The sequence below is a fragment of the Oreochromis aureus genome, linkage group 20 (assembly GCF_013358895.1).
Source record: "Oreochromis aureus strain Israel breed Guangdong linkage group 20, ZZ_aureus, whole genome shotgun sequence".
NCBI classification, from domain to species: domain Eukaryota; kingdom Metazoa; phylum Chordata; class Actinopteri; order Cichliformes; family Cichlidae; genus Oreochromis; species Oreochromis aureus.
The window spans coordinates 20,084,994-20,108,733 of NC_052961.1; the positions used below are offsets into that span (position 1 = coordinate 20,084,994).

At 41.6% G+C, this 23,740-nt stretch overlaps 1 protein-coding gene across 2 annotated transcripts in view; it reads right to left on the bottom strand.

Moving 5' to 3' along the window:
* The window catches only part of znf385a (zinc finger protein 385A), a 52,313-nt gene that overhangs the window by 9,040 nt on the left and 19,533 nt on the right, over positions 1-23,740 (bottom strand). The window contains exons 2-4 of one of the 2 annotated variants that reach the window (XM_031746896.2): positions 16,443-16,594; positions 10,774-10,884; positions 5,303-5,477 (exon numbers count right to left, since the gene is read on the bottom strand). In XM_031746896.2, the coding sequence (XP_031602756.1) occupies positions 5,303-5,477; positions 10,774-10,884; positions 16,443-16,594 (438 nt within the window). Of the gene's footprint in view, positions 1-5,302; positions 5,478-10,773; positions 10,885-13,261; positions 13,632-16,442; positions 16,595-23,740 lie in introns of those variants that run through there. The other variant, XM_039603894.1, reaches the window with a different exon arrangement.

Consider the following 23,740-nt stretch of genomic DNA (forward strand, 5'->3'; position numbering starts at 1 on the left):
TTAGCAGGGACTATAAGGCCTTTCTCCTAACTCCACTCCACAGGATATAGCGCCAAAACCAGGTTTCTATGGATTAGGGTATTAAAGGGATGATATATGATATTTTCTGGGAAGAAAACAAAAATTCACTCTAATTGCTTAACTTCCTTTTATAGATTCTATCATGCATTCACAGAGCATGTGATTTTTTCACATGACAGAGACCATGATATGTTTATCTATTGTTCCACTTTTAGTCTTATGACTTTATATTGTTTGGTATATTCTGGCCTGGCTACTCCATTGCATCATCTCTCATGAAGATGCCATTGTAAGTGCTTTCCATTCCACTACTTTCCAAGATTAGAATTCCCTCTCTTTCCAGATTGGAAGTTTCCAGCTGCAGAGCTGCTGGCTGCACAGAGCATTTCTCAAACAGATGTTCCATTAGAAAGAAGAAGAAAAAAGACTCTAGCTCTATGTGGCATTGAGGACCCCATAAAGCAGTCTTGGATCAAAGTGCTGTTTGAGGTTTATGACTCATAATATGCCCACTTTTTCACAGCACTGACTGAACTTGTTAAGCTGAGTACAGAGCTTGTACCTGTAAGTGCAAAAAGGCAGCATAACAGAAAAACCAAAGTAGTTCTCCGCACTGTTATGAGCTTTGTGTACACTTAGGCACGTGTCTGTGCCTTTTTCAAGGTGCAAAGAAATGCTAAGAAACAAACCCCAAATCCACATCTATAACATTTGGTTTCGGTTAAAATCAAGTAGGAATGGTGTTGGCTGGCCAAATAGTAATGAGGGACTTCATGATCCATGATGGCCTGGAGTTCTGCCACACCAAACCAACATCCAGTCACTATTGCACCTTATACAGCACTACAGTAAATGTGTCATGCACTTTTCCCCTTTAGAACAAGTTCAGCTCAAGGCTAACCCTTTTAGGCTTTTGGGCCAAAACAATCCACTGAAAATCAACCTTTTTCATATAATAATGTTTCTTTTGTAATTTTTACTGACTAAAATTTAAATCATGAAACATTCTCTCAGGGTAGCAATACAAAGCGCTATTTTTTTTTTTACCCCAAGATTCCCACTGTCAGTTACTCCATTGTTTAAGAGTACAGCATACTCTCTAATGAAACTTGGCTCTCTATTGGCTAACTGACCATTCCCTCTCTTAGCTGACCTCAAATTACAACAGAAGACAATATTATTCATGGGGAGAGGTCAACAAAAGGATAACTCAATCCAGATGTTTCACACTATGGCCTAGTATGCCTCTATTGCCTTGATCCACTTCAGGAAATTAAAGCTAGTATGGTATGCAGTCCATGTGGAAAAGTTTTGTTGTTTAAGCTGCAGGATTTAATACAGTGTTTTCTTCAATCCCTATCCTTAATCCCTATTCCTGAAGTGTGAACATTTATTTTGTCTGATATAATATTATTTGATACAGCATGATGTTTACACATGACATATATAGCACATAAACTGTATGTATGTGGCTGTGGCTTGGGAGGTAGTGCAGGTCACCTACTAATCGGAAGGTTGGTGGTCTGTGGTTCGATCCCTGGCACAGTCTCCAGACTGTATCTTTGGGCAAGATACTAACCCCAAGTTGTTCTCTGATGCATCCATCAGAGAATAACTTGCAGAGGAAAAAGTGTTTGTGTGAGTGGGTGAATGAGCCAAGCTGTAAAAAAGCATTTGACTGCTTACTTAGAGTAGAAAAGCACTATATAAGAACCAGTCTATTTACTGAAACAAGAGTTATTGTTGGTATGATTCTATTGTGTGTAGGTGGAAAATTACACAGGGATAGTTTTGCTTTGTTTACTTTAAATGCCAAAAGAAACTAATGTAATATAATCCCCACCCTCCACCCTCCTGGATCCAATGTTCCCCCACCCCCATAAAAAGATGCTTCCAGTATTTAGAGTTATAAGTCATCATCTTACTTGTCAGGCAAAACTTCCAGGAGGTTTATCGCAGGACTAGTGTACTGACTTTAAGTGTGAGCGGTTTGTCTCTTTGTGTGTGTGTGTTATATGTGTGCCAGGATTAGGCAGGATGACTCTGAGTGTCACCACTGCCCCCATCATGCCCATTCTCAATGATTAACGAGCTACGAAACTCAATGCTGGCCTTACAAGAGCTGAGCCACATTCATAATGCATTTGGGTTCCTTTTCCTTGTCTGGCCTGCATCCAAACCCTGAGTCATACACACACGGACACACACACATAAACACACCCACACATCCACAGTCATCCCATATCAGGTACTGTTATTTCAGGCAGTTTCATCAAATAGTCCAGAAAGGAGGCAAAAATCTGGTGAATTCCCCGATTTCCTCAATTATACTCAAATGCTAACAATAAACAGACAGAGGATGGAGCAAACATTAGCTCAGTGTAACTCAATACTACAGTCACCTCATAGCCATGCAATTTGAACCCTCACATGAAAGTCATCTGTTTAATTGACCTTGGGTGTGTGCGCCTGTGAATGTTTGTGTGGACCAAAGAGTGCTATAATATCAGGGTGGTTTTAACAGAGCCCCTCATTAGGATGGGAGTGTCAGACAGCAGAGGGAGAAGGAGGAAAGGAAGGAAGGAGGGAAGACCAGAGTTTCTCTCCAGTACAACAGCTGGCTCTCCATCACTTGCAGGCTTAGCCAAACCTCAGCTCGCCAGTCCAAATTTCTCAGAGCCAAGTGCTTCCTTTTTTGGGGACAACGCTAACCACATATCCTTTGACTGGTGTAAAACTCACGACCTGCTCTGAAAATCTTTAAGGTTCAAGAAGCAGTCTTTAAACAATATTGGATAACCTATCACTGTTTCGGCCCTCAGCAAGTTTGTATATATACTCTGTTTTTGATATGTTAATCACAAATTATTGTGAATTGTTTTTCACAAAAGATATATCTGATATTAGCCCACCCTATCTGAATGTCTAAAATGATATTGATATTGCATGAAATCTGAGAGCAACAAAGAGGCTGTTGATAAGAAATGTTGCTCAGCGTCAAAGACAAATACTGCTCTATGTTGTGAGGTGATTTCCACCAAAGCTCCACAGCGCAAATAAATGTCTGTCCCCCAGACACTAGTTTCCCAGTTTTTGAAATGGACATCTGGCTCTCCTCCTAGAGACCCGTCCCACCCCCAGCCACTGAGATCACACTCAGGGCATGCATACACACACATATATACACACAAGCAAGCATGCAAAAAAATCAGGAAGAGGCAAGGTTCCAAGGTCACAAGAAAGACCCCTGGTTGGAAAAAGGCATTTTTCACATGTTGCTACTTTCAGAGCTCGATCATTGCAGGCTTGTTTGGCTTCTCATGATCTTGGACTTCACTGCAGGAAGCTTCACTAATGAGGACTTATCTGAAGTTGACCTTAGATCCCCCATGAGAGAAGACAGCACAAAGGACTGGCCTTCGTACTTGCCTGGGACTAACTATAAGAAAACCTTAAGTGTTATGTTCATGGACAGAAACAGACACTGAAATGTGAAAACCTTTGCTTCTTCGCTCTGGTGTGCTGCATTGAGGCCTTTACTGGACCTGAGTTTCATCTTTTAATTTATCGTGTTTGCTCTGTGCCCTCCCATCAATAAGGTGGAAATGTCTGGTAAACAGTCAGCTACAGAAACCTTTGTAAATGTCACCAAAACACGACTGGTCTGTTCATTGGCTGGCGTTTGATCCGAGACCAGAGTGGTGGCACTAAGGGAATGGAAAATGTTTGGTGGACAGAGAAGAAGGGCAGATGTGCACAGAGCCCAGCCTCTAAATTATACTGTGAAATGCAAAGATGAGCCAGAGGGATAAAGGAAAAACTAAGACAACGGGAACAAAGTTAAAGATCCTTTGCTAAAGAAAGATCTTGCACTGCTTTGATCATGTCTTGCATCATATTAACTAATAAATTAATCTGCTTACAGTTAATTACTTTTCATTAAAGTCAGATAAGCTGCTGTTTCTGTCCTTTTAAAGGCTGGATGAGATTTTTGTTTATTCATTTGTCTTAATCAGTCTTAGGACTCTTTACTGACAAGTGTAGGGTCAGGCAACGTATTCTATTTTGAATGTGGTCTGGATGGTGTGGCACCTCCCAGTAGCTTACTCCAGAGTGTACAAAGACACACCACAGAGGGGTTGATGCAGAGAAATTGCCATGTTGTCATACCATGTTCTCCTGCTCATAGACTAAATGGATTGACACAAACCAGATTTAGATTGAACGACTAAATAAAGTCTTGCTGTTTATCTTGACTAATACAGATGATTAACTCGATCAGCCTTTCATGTCATGTTTGATTTCAGTGTAAGAGGTCTACTTCCACTACACCCTACTGTGACTGAAAATGATTTTTTTAAATGACCAAAAATTTTGAATCATAGCTGGGAAAAGCCAAAATAGTCTGGATGTCAATGGAAAAAAGAAAATTCATACAAACTTTGTGGCATATTGTAATTGTTTTGAATGGGAAATAGACTCCTGAATATCCTCTTGTCTGAAATAACTAATCCACTATGAAAGAGTCTGGCCAATCAAATTCAGACCTGATCAGGTGAGGAAAAGCAGAGCTTGAATCCCACACGAAGCCAAAAGTCTGTCTTTTATCAGACTGGACATGCTTTTAGCATTTATTAGGCGGGGTATTGGGAAAGAGAGTGGAGAGCTGCAGGAGGAGGGCAGTCTATTTTCAAATTTTGTTGGGGTTGTTTTTCCTTTTGTATAATTCTGCCTACTTGAGCTTGAAGGCTCAATTAGGTTTAATAATATATGTTTCTGTGACTAGGCAGTAAAGGCAATTTGAAGTTATTGCTTCAGCTATTTCCAACTCCTATAGGTCAAAGCAACTTTCCCGATATTCTGCATTTCAACATTTTCCTTTGAACTCTCATTACAATTATACTTAAAAGTCTCCCATGGCACTGGCAACTAAAAAATGTGTTCAGCTATAAATCTGCTAAATTAAATGTTTATTTTTTAGATTTTAGGTGGGACAGTCATTACCAGTCTCAGCAGTCTGTGGAACCGCACTGTCTACTATAAGATGTGCTGCGGCTAAATCCGACGACAAATAGAGATGAGATGCTCATAAAAACAGCAATACGCTGCGGAGCCACTGTGATTAGATGCCTTTGTTATTCTTGCATATTTTCCAATTCATTTTCTGACAAAGACCATAAGCTGCCGACCATCCTGCGTGGACTGAAATGATTATTTCAACAAGGTTCTCCCAAGCCTTTTTCCAGTTTTTGCTCGTGGCAGTAGTTTTCTGTTCTCTCACCTGCTTTGCTGGGCTCGCTGTCTGGGGCTGTGCCAGGAGCTCCAGGCGGAGATGGGGAGGAGGTGGGGGGCAGGGTGTGAGGTTTGTCTCCTTCTTGAGGACGACTCTTAGAGGTCTCGATGCCTTTGACTCTCCTGGCATGGCGGTTCCCTTTGTAGTGGGCTTCTGCCTGGCTCTAAAGAAGAGCATGGAAAGGAAAACAAGGTTATTTCATTAGTGAACACCGATGCCAAGGTGCCCAGGTAGGCAACAGGGTGGAATTAGACTCGGTGTGACACCTGGCATGCATGCATGCCATTATGACAGCATGATATTTAATATACTCTGGGGACTAAAGTCATGATGAGCAGCAGGCAGTGAACAGAGAGATAGATCACATGCAAGATATTAAGAGAGATGCAATGATGAAGTGACACAGACATTCTGAAAACTGCCTGCCCTCCTTGTCCCCTTATTTGAATTAAGAATAAATTATGAAGGTGTGTGTTGAAACATTAACAGTATACGTTATATGGAGGATTGGCACTTGGCTGAAGTTGCCATGCCTGTTAACCTAAGAATCAGGAAACTGCCATATAAGCCCGGAGGGCTCATTAGTCCATTTCTAACCCTTCCCTCCCTAATAGAATATGCATAGTCTTGGAGAATATACATCATCTACCTACTACATGGCATCAACGTTGTTGTCTGTAATATCTGGCAGGAAAGATAAAATGAGGATCCGCACGCTCAGCCGGCATTCCAGCAAAGACAAAAAATGCTGCAGAGATTTATTATGGAAGTCACTGTGTCTAATCTCCTGATGACACGCTCTCTACTTCCTAATGTGTTTGCTCACTGAGTAAACAAGAGAGTTATTTGTGAAGAGAATATGGGACATTATGGGAGTCTGTTTCTAGCCTGTGTGTTACTGCACAGATGTTTGTAAGTCGGGAACAATGCGGCGGATGTGATGCAGGGTTGCTATACATAGCTGTCTGGCTTCACAGTATGGTGACTATAAAACAGAAACACACGTCACTTCACTGGCTCACTGACTCACACACACTCACACAAATATAGGGTTATGGCCCCTTTTTTTTCATCACCCCTCTCTCACAGTATGTGTCCAACTATGAAAAAATAAGTAGCTACTTGCTGATACAGACATATTCAGTCAGTACTGCACTTGTAAGTCAAGTGAACTGATGTGCCATGGCACGTGCTGTGTCGGCCAAATGATTGCATCAAGGGACCAATGATGAAGATATTTATTAAGTAGCAGGATTACAGTTGGTTACCAGGGATGAGTCGCTGACAGCTGCCTCAGGAATTTGACTGACACTTCGGACATCGTGCTGACCAGAGGCTCAAGTGTGGCGATAGACTGGCTGGGCAAAGCAGGCAGGGGGTGATGAGTAATGTTACCGAGCCCTGTTGTCTATATTTGCTTTGTGTGTGTGTGTGTGTGTGTGTGTGTGTGTGTGTGTGTGTGTGTGTGTGTGTGTGTGTGTGTGTGTGAGTGTGTCCCTGCGCCTGGCAGCATCTATCACACGAGCTGGCATGGCAAACATTGAGCACTGGCTGAAGCAAGTAAGAAGATCACATGTGTCTTTTAAACCAGGATGACACATCAGGCTGTAACTGTACCCTGTCAAAGGGGTCTTAAGGACGTGTACTTGCAAAGCCTACAGATCAAGGTGGAGAGAGCTGCATGCAGGCAGAAAGGGGTGGAGGTGTAGACTGCTGAAAGAGAAGTAATCTCTCATGATGAAGAGGGGAATGTGGGGAGATTAAAAGGTATATGGCAGTGCGTGGCAAAGAGGGCACAGAGGTTTTCTTGACTTCTCCCAGCAAGTCAAAGGGATCAACTACCAAGCAGCTGAGTGTCACTGTGAGGTCCTGGGCGGAGAGGAGGGGGGAGAATGAAGGGAAAAGGAAGCAAAGGGAACTGAAAGTCAGAGAAGGTAAACGAAAAACATGCTGCACTGAGAATGGAAAGGATATAAAGAGACACAAATCTCAGAGAGAAGAAAAACTGCACCACACCAGTTTGTGATGCATGTGTTTCATTATGCAGAGAGTTTGAACTGAACAACTGCTCTCCTACATGATCATCATTCTGAGGGGGGAGTTGTGTTATTAAAGCAGAGCTACTGCAGAGCTGCAGTTCCAAAGGAAGAAATCGGAAGAGAGGGAGAAAAAGAAAAGGGAGACAAAAAGCAAGCAAGAAGCGAAGTGAATATGGTTGGCGGAAAAAAAATAAATGTGACGTGAGCAGAGAGGAAGCGGATGAAAATAAGAGATGCATATCAGCATACTGCAGCAGTTGTGACGCTGGTCAATGCAGCTCCACGGAGCCTGTGATGTCACTAATGCAGCGTGGCATCAAGGTTACTCTGCATAAACCACCATTTAGTTCTTTACACGGACACACACAATGCAGAGACAATGGGGCACAAACTGCCTCCCCCCTTATCCTTTCCTCCTGTCCCTCCCCTTCAAGTCTCCTCTCTACCACTTTCCCAAGATGCACTGGGGCTGTCAGAGCCAGACACTAATCCATGCCCTTGACGAATGCATCTTATAATAAGTAGTGGCAGGCAATTTTGGGCATTTCCACACAGTAAATAATGCAGCATGAAAGAGAGACAGCCAGCAAGAAGGAAAAAAAGGTTCCTTAGAGAGAGAGAGACAGGCAAAAGAAGAGAGAGAGACAGTAGAGAATGATCATATGGGAAGAAAAAAATGATGGCAAAATGATGTGGGAAATGAAGGGAACGTGGGTGGGAGACAGAAGGTAAAGCAAGACAAATACAGTAGCCATGACATTCCATAAAAAGCCCACTTGCTTTCTTCTTTGACCCCAAAATGTTTTCAGCTCACATATGGCAGATAAAGGAGAAGAATGTCTACATGAAGGTCAGTGCCCGAGCTTGAAAATGAAGCTGAGAATGCAACATCAGATTCTCCTGAAGTATTTCTCACTGTATTATCTTCATCCATCAAATATTCACTTGAATTTGATATAAAAACAAAAATACTGGCACCCGCCTGTACTACCTCTCATTCTCACATAAATGGTATCAATTTAAAAGTTCTAAATAGCCACATTCTGGACTTATCCCAAACACAAGATTTTAATAAAATTTGACCTCTGACCTTAGGAACGAGATCGCTAAGATTCAAACTTATCAAAGATATTAGTAGATACACCTATGTTTTTAATTTAAAGCTCTGACATTGCCTCATTCTCAAGTGATCGCATTCACAAACTTGTCCACGCGGCCCACTCGGTGATGACAGTACCCCATCAGTCTTGTATGCCTGAGGCGCAAAAAGTGTGGATAGGGAGTCACAAGTGGGGCAGTTCTGCAAGTTTGACATTGATGATGTACTGCAGTATGATTTTACCTGTGTCCAGGTAATGGGAGTCAATGGGGAGACCACATGCTCATCTGGAAAAACACTAACTTATTAACAAGACTTTTACTCGATTAAAGGGACAGTATATAGCCGAATTAATTTACCTGTTACATCCCTCTGCTATCTACTTTCCTTGCAGTAATACTGCAAGATGGCTTAATTGCTTATTGCTTATTGTATATTTGATGAGGTGTGGACATAGGCATCCCCGAGGCCCACTTGGACTCCACTTTTTGCCAGACCTCACTGTGGGCTGTAAGCTTAAGCTGAGACTTTCAAGCCATTTTTAAAAAGGCAATGTTTCTACAAACTCTGTCAGTTTTCACTTTATGTTGTGGCTTTTGAATCGGGTCGTAACACATATTTTACTTGGCTTGTAGTGTTATTTATAGATTTAAGTTATTTTGGGGTGAGTGGCCGAGTTTTGGCAATGTCAGTTAAAAAAATATTTTTGACATTTGCTTTGCATATTTTTGACAGTAACATCTTTTTCTAGTAGCCATCGAAAAAACTTTGTTGTGAGGAGCTTAATTTAGGAGCTCTTTTCCCAAACTACAGCCACCACACAGGTCCTGCATCCACCTACCCAGAATGAGAAGCATATTGATGCTGGATTTGAAAAGAAAAGTATTTCTTTGATTCTCTGGCCACCAAATGCCCATCTGTTTTATTACATTCAAGAGAAAGCAGAGATCTCTACAGCGTGATATCTCCCAAACTTGGCAACACACACCACTGCACTAAACACTGATACAGTACTAAGGGAAAAAGAGTCACCTTTCCCTGAGCAGAGAAGATCATGGCCAGATATCACTCTCAAGCTGACGTCAGTGAATGACAAAGAGAAGAAATGAATCTCTGACAGGTAAACTGCAGGGTGCTGGTGTAAAGATCATTCACACATGCACATTGCTTCCAAGCAGAAATGCTCCTTCTTGCATACTTCTAAATAATTGTGCTTGCTTTGGTTAAATTTTAACCTCCATTAGTTCAAAAGTACAACAGGTTAGGCACAGCAAGTATCTTCTTTCTTTTTCTTTAGGCAACATTTTAACCATAAAATCTAATATTCAAAGTCTTCAGATTCTTTAGTGATTGTAACTTCATACAAAAGGACACATCTTAACTGAAGAGCCAGTATTGACTCTCCATCCTTGGGTCTTAAAGTATTCCATTATATAAACATCTTGAGTTAACTGTTTCCTGTTGCTTGTGAAGATATACAGGACAGATCTCGGCTAAGAGAAGCTTCATGATTACAGCCTTGCAGCTCCCTGACCACACGGAAACCATGATTGTAGATCTGATGTGTATATATAGCCCTGACCCACTCCTTAATGTTGTGTATTGTGAATGGATGAACGCCCTGGCCCTGAAGTCTGCAACACTGAATAGGGAGTATTGCAGCCAAATTATACACTACACATATGACATTTGGTACTGATTTTGTCATGAGTCTATCCTATTTGTTGACACAAAAAAGAAAAAACAGACAAGATATTTGGCATCACAACTCATAAAATACTTCCATATGATTTTTTGCTTTCATTAATTTGTCATCAGCCACGTCTGCAAATTGCCCGAGGGTATAACGTGCAAATAAATTCCAATTAGGAGTTCGATATTAATTAAGCTGTTTAAAGTTTATATTTTCTATAGAGAGAAATGGAAATGTACTCATATACAAATTTAAGCTCAAACTTATCAGTACTGATGAACAACAGGAAAATCCAAAATCCAGAATTTTATTCCTCGTTCACACATTCATCAGGATCGCTTAAGCCTCTGTGCTGCAGTGCACTACTTTAGTCTACGCTGCCTTAAAACAAATTAAATTCCAGTCAGGTCGCAACGGCCAAAACATAACCCAAACAAATGCACCACATCCGCTTTGTCAGTTCCAGCTTCCAGGGGAGCAAACCAGGACAAACAGTCCTTCAAAACTTTTTGAAATAAAAGGTTGATTCTTACTTAGAGAAAAATAAAATATTTTCAATGCCATGAAGAAAATGAAAACAAGATGAGAGGCAGTGATGTTGTGTGTGTGTTGTCATTTATTTATTTGCCTCTGAGTTGAAGCGGATCTGGCAGACGTTGCAGGAGATGACTGGTCGCTTGGTCTTGATCAGAGGAACTCCAAAGGTGTGGTTGATCACAGCCTTTTGCACCGGGTCCATCTGCAGGAGTGAAAACAGAGAGGAAAGGAGCAGAAATCTGTCAGGTATAATTCACACTGGTGCCACAGCTCAATGGGCCAAGCTGTCATAACGTGCAATAGACTAGACCAAAATGACCACATGCAGAATGCATAAGGTTCACAGTTAAAGAGTGGTTACAGAGTCTGTTCGGTGATATCTGTAATTCACTTCAGCAAACAGCGGTCAGCAGTGTTGACAGTTTGTTGCTACAACCGAGACACCTGTTGCATCCCCACGATTAGGAATCTGATGGTTCATGGATCCATCATAATACTGTCCCTCTGCTAATTGCTTCAGCTGGGACATCCATCATCTCTGTGGTGTTAAGCACCTTGTATAAATTTAACTAACTTGCTTAGCAGCCCTCAGCAGTTAAGCTGCCCGTATAAATTCTGTCCCAGACACAAAAGACCCGGTCCGTACTGGACTGTTTGTGTTTGAAGCCGAATTTATCAAGCAATCACTGTTGGTTGACCTTAGCATTACTCTGGATTCAGTGGCTGGCTTACATTTCGACCTCAGACAACTGTCTACAGCTAAAGTAAGCAACAATGATAAACAAAGACTGATGTAGCAGTGCGCGGGTATGCAAAAGAATAAAGCAAAGCAATCTGCGGCCTGAAGAACAAAAGGATACAACACTTTGTGTTTTGAATTCAAAAGACAGCGAGGAAACGTTCGAGTGTGTCCACCAAGAGTAATGAAAGCATAATGCAGTGCCAGGCAGATGCAAAATAACTCACTTTTGATTCATTACTGTATTTTGGACTATTTACTAAGCTTTTCTTTAAGCCTTGTTACACTGAGAGGCACAGTCTCATCCAATATAGAAGCAGCTCAACATCCCGAGGAGTGACGGAGAGGATAGAAGGGGCTTAAACAAATATTGTTGTTACTTAGACTCAAATAACTTTTTTTTTTTCACAGTGCTTGTTGCTTGGCAACTCCCAACAAAAAGAAGCAAAAATAAAGAAAAATAAAAGATTAAGGGGAGGAGCCTCAAGACATTTCGGCCACCCAGCTGTGGCCGGAAGGCAGAGAAACATAGCATCTGGAGGAGAAAATGAGTGAGCGAATGAGAGAAAGAAGAGCAGAGAGTTAGAGGGAAAGAGAAAGAGGCCCAGGCCGGACATCCTCACATCACGCATGCTTATCTCTTTTCCACGTTCCAAGACTGTTTCTGTTTCTCTCCCAAGAAACCGTATAAAGAAAGCTCTGCTGCTCTGGCTGTGAGGACAGATTAATGGGGAGGGCTGGGGTGGGGGTGGAAGATATATTGAAAAATTACAAATGTTTACTGTGTGAACATCTAAACAACAAGAACTAAGCTTTAGCCAGCACAAACTTCTACACCAGGACTGCATTAAGCTTCCTATTAATTTTTAAAAAGTGACACTGTGTTTTATCTTTCCAAAGTGTAAAAAAAATTCTTTCTCTCTGTGTCCATAATGTGACCCAGACTAGATAGAGTTTAGCAAGAGTTTGAACCTGCCTGGTGGCGTAACCGTATGAATCATGGGCTTCTCCACAGTCATTCCACCAGTCTGGGTGTGGGTCAGTTATGACCCATCCAGTTAATTCAGCTGTTGAAAACACAGTCCAGCTGCCAGCAAATGTCTTTGGAATGTTGCTCGCATGGCCTCTTCTCCAAACGCTCTCCAAAACATGTTCTCATGAAATAGGAGGAGAGCACTATGATGTAACTGCAGAGGGATTTTCCAAAGCTTGTTCTTATAGCTCGTAACTGTACATTCTCATTAAAAACTTAGAAATCTAGAAACATATTACAAAGTTTACATTTATCTGGGAAAATAATGGAAATTTCATGTAATAGTGGAGCTGTGTGAATGTGGTGAGCAATCTGGCAGAGGTAAGCAAAGCACACAGACCGCAGACCGCTGACTTCAGCATCACTCTGCAGTCATGTCAACATCTCCAAGCAGCCTAAAAACTCCAAACACTCAAATATCACCCAAGCATCACCCAACACCGCACAATGACACACGTCCTAACTCACCAACATCCTCTGTTCTAGAGTTTCTTTTCATCTTTCATTTTCTACAGTTCTTATTTTCTTCCCATTCTTTACTGTGTTTTCATTCTTTCTTAGTTACTCTTTCTTCAGTTTGTTTGATCAACTCTCAGAATCAAACTGTTTGAAACAGCTAAAACCCACCAGGGGAGAGTGCACTACAGCGTGACTCTCAGTAGAGCCATTGTGACAGTCACAGTGAGGTCCACACTGTGCCAGACGAAAACAGCCTTTGAAGCACAAATTCTGCATTACGTTTAAGCTGGCCCAGTTTAAGTTGGACAGACAAAAATGTGACAAGCTCTTTGAATTTTAGGTACTTACCTTCATCTCCTCTTTGTCTGTAGAAGCTTGGAGCTGCATTGGTCCTCCTGTGTGTGTGCTGCTGGCTGAGGTATGTGTTTGGGTCTCAGCATGTGCAAGGCTCAGAGTGTGTGGTGCACTATCCTTACTCATTCAGCCTGCTTGGTAGGTAGTCAATGCTGAATACAGACTAGCTCACAAAAACAGAGCTTATGCCTAGTGAAGCATCGGTAGCTACGATATCTTTGTTTCTTCTCCTTTCAGCACACTGTCTGCTTCTCTTTTGAGATGCTTTAAGAGAAATCTCTCCCTTACTTCTTTTTTCAACACATGACCTAACAAGTGCCTGTCCCTTTTTTCAGTCTCCTCCTCCTCCTCTATTCTCAACTACATTCCCTCTCTGCCTCACACTCCACTATAATGCACTTCCTTCTCTGTTTTCCAGTTTTCTCCTCCCTCTCTCCCTCTCCCTCTCTCACTCTTCCCCATGGTCTGTCAGTCTGCCCGTGTGCACCCAGGATTATGTGTCCTACTCTCCTCCTGCCAAACTCTCACTCTTCTAGGAGTGCTGAATAGCCTTGGTATGGATATTGGTAACAATTTACTGATAACAGTGTTTTTATCAATCATGCTCATAGGTCAGGTTCTTAACTAATCAACTTCTTGATTCCTGACTTTGCTGTTTAGGCTTTCTTTAGGTTTTCAGTGCAAGTTCACCTTTGTTTTTACTACCTATGAGCCAGAGCTGAGGTTCACATGTGACTAAGGTGTACAAGAGCTCCACAGCCGTGTTCTTTCCAGCTGCTAGAAAAACATGCTAGCACTGCTAAAGGGAAATGATAAACTGGAAGGCCTACAGTCCTGATGAACTGGAGGAGGCAGAGCAATTCCCATCTTTAATTCACACCATCTATCGAATGTCGTCATCCACCACTGTAGCCTGCATCTCCCCCACAAACCCAGAACTCACACTTGCATGAAACTCTGGCAAGACAAATATTTATTGGATGTGACATATTCACACCAAAGTGATGACAGGGCCACATGTGGTGCTGGACAAAACATAAATGTGTACTGTTTAGATAATGAGCTATTAGTCATGTCTTGCTGTACTACAATTATTTTTGTTAGGGGGAGAGTGAGAAAAGATATATATGGTAGTTAAGATTCAACAAGTGCACATGATTATACTGCACCAAGAAGTCTTGTGATTGTGTAGCTTCAGCAAACAGTGCAGGCAACACAACTCTGAGTTTTACTCTGAGTTTTATGAGCATGTGTCTGTATCAGCACCAGCTGATGCAGATAAATAATTCAGCCTCATCATTGTCTACAGGCACATTGCACGAGACAGGCAGGTAGAGGACAAATCACATTAAAGGACTATTAAAAGCTGTATATGGCTTTAGGACCCTCAATGTGAAGTAGAGCCTCATTAAGGCTGTACAAACTCAGCGCAGATCACTTATTAAGGCAGAATGATGGAACAACTAGCTGCCAGCTCACTGCAGGGACGTTTTTCAGTGTTTTTGCTGCTACAGTGCTGTACCTTCATTGAGATATTTTGTCGATCAGAATGTGTTACTGTGCAATGGTGCAGAAAAACACCAGGAAACATCTAAAGCACTTGAAATGTTATGTGAAATAGCCCCAGTTCAGCCTAACAATCCATATAAAAACCTCCAAAACAAAACAGTATGAGATGTAAATGGAGCTGTGGACACTTACTCTCTTATTCTAGATCTTCCTGTATAAATTTACTCATCTTCACAGCACTACATTGAACATAATAAACTCTGAGCTGAGAGCTAGGATATCCCAGAAAAACACCACAACAGAGCCTCATTTAGGGGCAACCAAAGCGGTTTCCATATCTGCAGCATATTTACACCACATACATGCCACATATCTAATAAAATCTGAGATTATGTCATACACTTCAGGCAACAGAAGCTCTCCTTGCAAACACCAACAGTGATATATTAGTGAGTCATTTCTTCACGCTTTTGAATGCGCTGCGTATACTATGAGTACGCTGTAAGGTCAGAATGCCCTTACAGCTTCTCTTATGGCCCCATCTCCTGGCCACAGAGCTGTAAAACAGCACTCAGGGTTACCTCGCAGTCATCAGCAGCAACACCTATTAACATTCACAGCGTCCCTGTGGGCCTTCCTACCTAGTTGACGCTTTGAAGAGGAGGATGGTGAGCGGATGGACGTTACAGAATAGGTGAGAGGAAGTCTAGAGGGAGTGTTGCAGAGGCAGCAAGACAGGAAATAAAATCAAGCAAGAATGATTTTAAGGCTACGCTAACAGAGGCCAGAATGGAAACCGAGTGCCTGCATAATTTCAGTATCTCTATTAATGCATGTCTGCTGGGTGTAGTGCAGTTTGGTAGTGAAAATGCTTCCACTTATGTCATGGTCCATTGAGGCCTATTAAAATGACTATATTGTTAAAATGTGTTTAAGAGTGTCTGGACTCCTGTTACTATCCCTGTAGGGCCATGCACAGTCAAACCTCATGCCAGATATTTCCAATTAGTGAAAGGTTATTATGTTGTCTTGTTGCAGACTGCAGCTAAATATACCAGGGTGACACATAACCCTGTTGAAGCCATGGTCCGTAAATAGCATTGCCCCAGTAGAGTACATGTACAGTTCAGTGAATTTACATATTGCTGATGAGAAATGTGTTGACATTGTTCAGCGGAGTCTGGAAGAGCAGGTGCCACATTATGCTGAGTTGGTGAAATGGTAAATGTCTCTATGGTCTAATCTAAATGCCTGAGGTAGAAGAAACAGGAAGACTCCTCTCCTTTAAAATAAAAAAATATTACATCAAACAAACTGCAGTGTTTGATGTTGTTAGTTATAGGGATGGCCTTAAAACTGTTCTTTAATTATACGGCTACCATTTTACGCCTTTGAAAATAGTCCTGGTTCCTTAATATACAGTCCAGTGTGTCTCAACATACATTGTTAATCTAGATGTGGCAGCACAACCTAAAATTTTAGACATATCTTAAAGCTACTATTGTATTCAAAACTGTACGCAGAGAAGACTGCAATTTAAAGCATAACGGTGGTAACCTCCTGCACCCACTACAACATTTACAATTTTGTGTCGTGCGTTTCCTCGCTGCAGTCGATGACTTAAAAGACTGCAGTGTTTGTGCTTATTGTCTGCATCAACTCTTACCGTATTGAAGTTGTGGAAGAGGCTCATGCTGTGTGGAGGAGGGGGGGTCTCCACTGGGAACTGCAGGAAGGGCTTCATGTCCAAGTGGGGTTGGATCACTGTGGGGGTCCGTAAGAATGTCGGCACTGCTGCCCCAGCCCGATTGATGCCTCCTAAACACAGAAAGAGACAGAGATACATAAGTATGCACGGTATTTTCCAGCATTCATGAGCCCAGGCTCTGGGCTGTGTTTACTCAAATGTGTGACAGAGAATTTAAACAGCGTCTTTAGGTGATATAGTATACCTAAAGAATACAAATTAAAGCACGAGACAGAGAGAGTGGAGGAAAAAAACAACAAAAACATGTGCTTTTTATAACAGACTGTGTACAGTTGTTTCCTGGAATGTGCAGCTGAATTCCAAAATGCACAATAAAGCATAATTTCACTGCAAAAGCAATTATCTCTCTGTGGACAGAACAAAGCTATGTGACGCCCCAGAGAAGCATACAGTTTCTACACAGTGAGGAAAAAAGATGCATTTGGTCAGTTAAGGGCTTTTCATTGATTGCTGCACAGATGCTCTGGTTTACCAGACGTGTTGGCAAGACTGAATCTACAAAGTGTGACATTGCTTTAATAAATATGGAGTGATGTTGAGGGTTTTGTTGACTTTGTATAATTCACATCCCCGAAACAGGAATGCCATGAAGAAGAAAAGGATGCCACAGAGGCAGAGGGGATTCCTCTTATCCACCTGTCTGCCAGTGTGCTCTCTTCTTCTCTCCTCTCCTGGGAGACATCTGCAGCTTGATGATAATGAGTTCCATCTCAGGCAGCGCTGCTTTATGTCATCCTGTGTTGTGCACTACAGCTGGATCACTTAGTTGAGTCTAATTATAGTATGAATGAAAGAAGAAGTACCACATACTTCATTTGGCTGGATTTCTAAAGAAATTGAAAAATGCAGTCACTTAAGAAAACTACTGCAAGGGTACCTTTGCACACAGAGAGACACACACACACACACACACACACACCCACACACACACACAATGTGCACTAAGCCAATATTTAATTCGCGTATAAGAAACATGTGAGGCTGCCTTAATGATACGCAGCTTCCTATTCTCCCCATTGCTCCCATCTGGCTTCTCTTCCTTTTCCTCCTTATTCCCTCTCGTCTCCTCTCTAACCTCTGTCAAGGATGATAGTGATGGGGCCCAAACAGCAAAACTCAGCCTCAGCAAGCTCTTAGATTAAGCCTCTTAATATCCGCAACTGGATTTCTATGGCTTTCAAATTCCTCCGAGACTTAAAGCTCTGCCGCTCTCCTTTTCGGGATTGCTCTAAGCTACTTTTTTTGCTCTGTTACTTGCCATCCCTCGCCGTGGTTCCCACAGCAGTGCTTTTCTACCTTCCTCCACACTTTCACATGCTAATTTGGGCATTATTTGACACCTCTGCGATTTCATCAAGCTTTATGTCAACTGAATGTAAACAGAGAAAATATTATGACTGCTGCTTTGAAGACTATGTTGCCAGATGGAGTCGCCGAAGTTTGGATTAGAGGGAGTGTTAGAGAAAGGGATAAGAAAGAGAGAGAGAGAGAGGAGAGTGGGGGGGATTGACTTTGTCGGGCTGGAGTGAAAGTGCTGTCTCAGCTGCCTTCTGCTACGCATCTGTAGGCCTCGAGGTGCAGAGGACTGCATCATTACCTCTAGTTAAGCATTTAAATTTTCTAGTCTAAACAAACCAAACATATACACATGCAAACACGTGTATGAAAGCACAAAACCACACAATTATTCTTACAACATGTGAAACAAGTTTGAGGCTTCTTGCCTGCTGGTTTTCCAGCTGGTGCAGTCTGACTCAGCAATCTTAAGCTCTTTCATTTTAACTCAGGCTTAAAAAAAGTGACAGGTTTTTTAGTTTTCCTAATTAAATATGTACACTTGTAAATATGCAGAGATCACCCTTTAATCTAAACTCCTCGTAAATGTAGCTTCTTCTGATGAGAGATTAGAAGTAACTGATGATGCCAGTTTGTCCTTTATCAGGGCTGCACCACTAATACAATGATTCTTCACTGCATTTATCATGGCGCCGTGCCATGTCTCGATACATCGTCTCCTTTAGCATCTTTGTACAAGTTCATGTGTGAATGTGTGTTTTGCTTGTATGGAGTGACACTGTTAGCTGAAATTGCACAGCAGTAATGTTTGCAGCTCCCCAGTGAGTCTGTCCTTGAACACTGAGACCGTTACTGGCAGCGGGTCAGGCAGTGTCTGGCAGGCTTACAGAGAGATTGGCTGAGTGGAGGGCAAAACGTGTCTCTGCAGCAGCACAAGGAGCTGAAATCCGAGGAAGTGAATGGAGCTGAGGACCAGACAGGAGTGAGAAGAGCAGTCGTCCCTTGAGCCCAGGACATATGTGTGTTTGTCAGCGTGTATAAATCAGAGCTTGGCTGCACCATATATTTATCCTATTAAATTAATCTCTCTCTGGGGATCTCCTTACAATGTTAACTGAACAAATTGTTGTATGGTGCAGGAGTATGACAAGTGCACAAATGCATTTTCGCAAACATATGGGCATTTTATGTGCAGTGTGTAAACAAGTGCATGTGTTTAAGTGCTCCCACTTGGCTTTTAAGGACCAGACTTCAGTGAAGTCAGAGCTGATAAAACAATAAATTGTAAATGAGTAATAACAAGAAGTCTCCTCTAATGGCTTCTGTGCAAATACTACACATATATTAATTTTTTGGGGTTTTTTGCTTTTCTCTCTTTGACGAAAATAACTATAATTGTTTTGTTGTAGACCGGAGGACAAACAGAGTAAGCAACTTGGCTGTCTGTGACTGCCATTTTACAGCGTTTTCTACCCTTTAAATGACTAAAATAAAAACAAATCAATTTACTTTAAATCGCAAAAGTCCTTGACAGTTCATCAAAGAACTGTTATGTGTACTGTTATTAGTAAAACTAATTACAGCATGCAAAAGTAAGTGATGACAAAACAGGATCTTTGCTCACTGTATTCTGATATTCCCTTCCTCAGTACTCCCTTGTGGCTGTTGGAGCCTGTTCTGTCAGAGTGCATGTGCGGTAGAAATTGACAGACAGGGCAGCCTGGAAGAGCTGAGAGAACTCAGACAGTGATTTGGATGTTGTTAAACCCTCTGACATGCCAGGAATCCTACCAGGCTAACAGGGGCCATAATCAGAGCTCATAAACAGCCTGTGGGACGCTGCCAGAAGGCTTGGTGTTGCAGGCTTTTTTGAAGTGTGTGTCTTCATATGAGCCTTTATTATTCACTTGTTGTGAGGACCACTACGAGTTTTGGACCTTAGTCAGAATATCGAGTTAGGTCTAGGTTATGAACATTACTGAGGGCAAGAGACAGCATGAAAAGAAGCACCACTCCAAGTAGTTATATGTGCCAATACTTAAAAAACACACCCATGCTTTCACTGTATAAATACAACAGCAGGTAACGCCGACTCCTCCTGTAGCTGAATGTCAGTGTTCTTGGCCAAGATATTGAACTGCCCCCCATTCATACATTAGATGTGAGTTTATGCATGCTATTTAGAGAAATGCTTAAATGCATAGAAAAAAGCATTATATGAATGTTTGTATGAATGGGTCAATGTGGCTTGCAGCAAAAAAAATGCTTTGAGTGCTCAGTTAGAGCAGAAAAGTGCTATGTAAATACCAGTCTATTTACCATTCCATTTATGCATACGCACTAATAAATGACCCTCAGTCCTGCTTCACCATGTGACACATTTAATCCCTAAAGCTGTTTCTGTTTGGGGTTGAACAAGTGGAGGCTAAACTGAAAATTCAAGTGCACATAACTGATGGTTGGTCAGAGCAAATTAATGTGGTTACTGTCTTTCTTTTGTATTTCCTGATCCTGCCTCCCCCACCCCACCCAAAATGATGATACCATGCACTAATGTGAAGATAGTGAAAAGAACAGAAGCTATTTCAAAATCAGTTCGATCAATCGGTGAATCAAAAAGGAAAACATGTTTAAGGGTGATGATTTTCATACGATAACCAGTGTTTTACATATAATAAAATGTAAAATGCAAACGTAAAACGTAATACTAAGCTCATACAAGGCTTTGTTTACTCCAGTGAATGTGGGGAAAAAAGAGAAAAGAAATAGAGCTGATTTGGTAAGAATCTTTGGAGAAAACACCATCGTGTGTTTTCCTTCCCCCGTTCTGCTAGACAAAGAGCTGTTTCTAGAATCTAGGCTAAGAGAATCTTTTCATGTCTTGAGATTATCTAACAGGCCGTGTAGATTGTGCCACACTGTGTTCAGCCTTCTTTCCCATGGGCGTTGGATGCATTCAGGGGAGAACAATGGGCGCAGGGTAGTTGGCACCAGCCATGCTGGACGGCCACAGATGTGCCAGGGTTGTTGGCAGTGGGGGCAGGGAGAAGGAGGTGGAAACGGTGAGGATGCCAACTTGCCCTTCTGCTGGGCACTGAAGCTGGCACCTGTCCTCCTCATTGCCCAGAGGGAACAGAGACATCAGAACTTATAATCAGTGCCGCAGATATGTTTGATGCAGGAATATAACCAACAGATGTGTTGGTAAGTCTGGATGCATAGCACCTGACTGAAATCAATGGCGTGCCATGACAACTAAGAAAAATAATTTGGGATTTCAACATTTTATGTGAAGAAGTAAATTCAATAATGAACTGTGATTTTATTTACCGCCTGTATGCATGTGGTCCATTGAGCTCTCAGATTAAAGATCTCTGATTCAACGACATCATTTAAAGAGACCAGAGCTCCAAAAGTTTAATAAGAGAGGCACCTCAGCTTCAACCCATATATATTTAATTTCTGCTATATACTGGGATATTTATAATTGAGCTATTTTGTTGTATTTTGTAACCTTGTAATACATTGTATTATTTAATTAAGTTTGGTCAGTAACTGTTCTTATTGTCTTAGAGCAACTGTGGCCACAAAATTTCATCAGGGATTAATAAAGTATTCTGATTCTTAAAAAGGAGTTCACCACAGACCATAAATGCTCGTCAGTCCAGTCTGACACTCAGAAGATGATTTCTGCCTGAAAATGGACACGCTTACAGCAGATTTAAGTACTGCAGATGGACAACTGTCTTCACAACCAGTAAACAGGAGAGTATGGTGACCTTAATAAAAATCTCATTATTATTTAACTATTTGTGAGCTGATGTGGGATCAAGGCTAGTTTACAATTCCATATTCCACACGGGCTAAAGCGTGCAACCAGCAGCTGGTCATCTGTCTCCATTTGTTTTCTAAATTTCTTACTCTTATTCCTTCCTTGTTTGCCTTATGATCAGCTCAGTGTGAATTTTGTGCTGTACACAGCTGTGCCCAGGTCTGGAAGAATAGCCAATTCATTACAGGCCATGGAGGCAGCATGATAGAGAGTGGGCACAGGGTATAAGAAGGGGAGAAAGAATGAAATTTTGACCCTTATCCATTCCTGTTCCAGTCTCAGCCCCAACAGGACACTGTGGCTGGCTTTCACTTGACCACAAGCGCAATCAGCAGGATCACAGGCTTGGCCAAAAGCCCTGAACAAATGCATAAAGAAAAAAAAAAGTCACTCACACTCTACAGATGGCTGATTCATACACACACAGGAGACAAACCAATGCACATCAAAGAAACAAGCATGTGCGCACATACAGTTTTCTAAAAGACTGAATGCAGTTTTTCTCTAACACCCACTTTTACACAAGTAGAAGACTGTCCTGTCGGGTTCATGAAGGGCATAATTCCCCTTGAGTCACCTGTGTCCGTGAGTTTAAAGCTGTGTCCTTCATAGAGAAGGGAACCTTTAAGTTTACGTCCACATACATACACAAACAGGCGATGTTTCCGCAACCTGTAACACAGGTTTGTCTTGATATGTCAACTGTCACCTCAAAATCTTTGCAGCAATGGGCACTGTACAGGTCATTAGCCCCAAGTGACTTGCTACAGACTGTATCCTGTTCTGTCTACCTGTCAATGCTCTCTTCACAGACAGCTGTGCCAGCAGAATCCGTCCTTCAGATAGCTGCCACAGCTGGCTCTAGGAATGAATTATGGATTCGCACAGTGTGAATGACAGGTAGCGATGTGGTTCATCGGACACAGCACCGAATGCAGCAAGGCTCGTATAGGGGTCCACGTGTCACAATGCAAAATCTTGGAAAACATGAGCAGTTTTGATAGCAAGCAACCACAAGAGTGTGCTGCTGAGTGCATCTGAATATTTCAAAGCAGTCACATCAAGCTCCTAGTTTAGCACCTAAAATGATTATGAAGTATAAAAGCTGCAAGTTTGCATCAAACCTTATCTCTGCCATCTTTTATAATCATGGAATGCTAATTTCTAGCTTCCTGTGAAGGTTAATACATTCACACTAGATAGGTGGATGGAGATTAAGATCTGTTTGATTTGCTGCCTGGAACTGCTGGTGTTATGCTACGCTTTAATAGGAGGATTATGCAGGGGGAAAGCTGGGGAAGCTGAAACTTGTTTCACTGCCACAAATGAGAGTTGGCTTCTCTGTTTGTGTTCGCGTTGCATATAAGGTATGTTTGTGTGTGTTTGTCTTTGACAAGAAAGATGTGTGCTTCCCTGTTAGGTCGTATAAAAACAATCTGAGACATTAGTTTCTGCAAAGGGGATACAGTGGTTGCTCTCCAAGACTTTAATGTTAGGTATCAGTTAGGACATGCCTCAGTCTTGAATACAAAATACACTGGAAAGAGAGTTATGAGCACACAGACACACACACATGCAGGGACTCACACATATTTGTGTACATTTTTCTGCATTGGTCGCAGAAGCTTAAATTTTCTCTGCTAATTGTAGGTCTGTTAGATTTTTTTTTTAACCAAACCTACCAATTTGGAGAAGAGCTATTTCACATTTTTACTGTAATTGTACTGCAAAGTACAAGAAAAGTACATGCTACAGCAGTAATGGTTTTATTTTGAGTGGCTCAAATTTAAAAAATAAAAATAAAAATGCCAGCAACTTGAAGGTCAAACAAAGTTAAACTAGCTTTCAGTGAGTGATCCATGCTTTACATGCAGTTTTACAAACAAACAAACATGAATTCATCATCCACATCCTGATCACACAAATGCACACCAGAAAGTCTTGTCTTTTCCAATCTGATCAGGGAACTCAAGATCTACTAAAAGCCAAGCTTTCCTTTAAAATATTACAAATAAAATCGGGCACATTATTCCTCCTCAGAAAAAAAAGAAAAATCCCACATGCACTA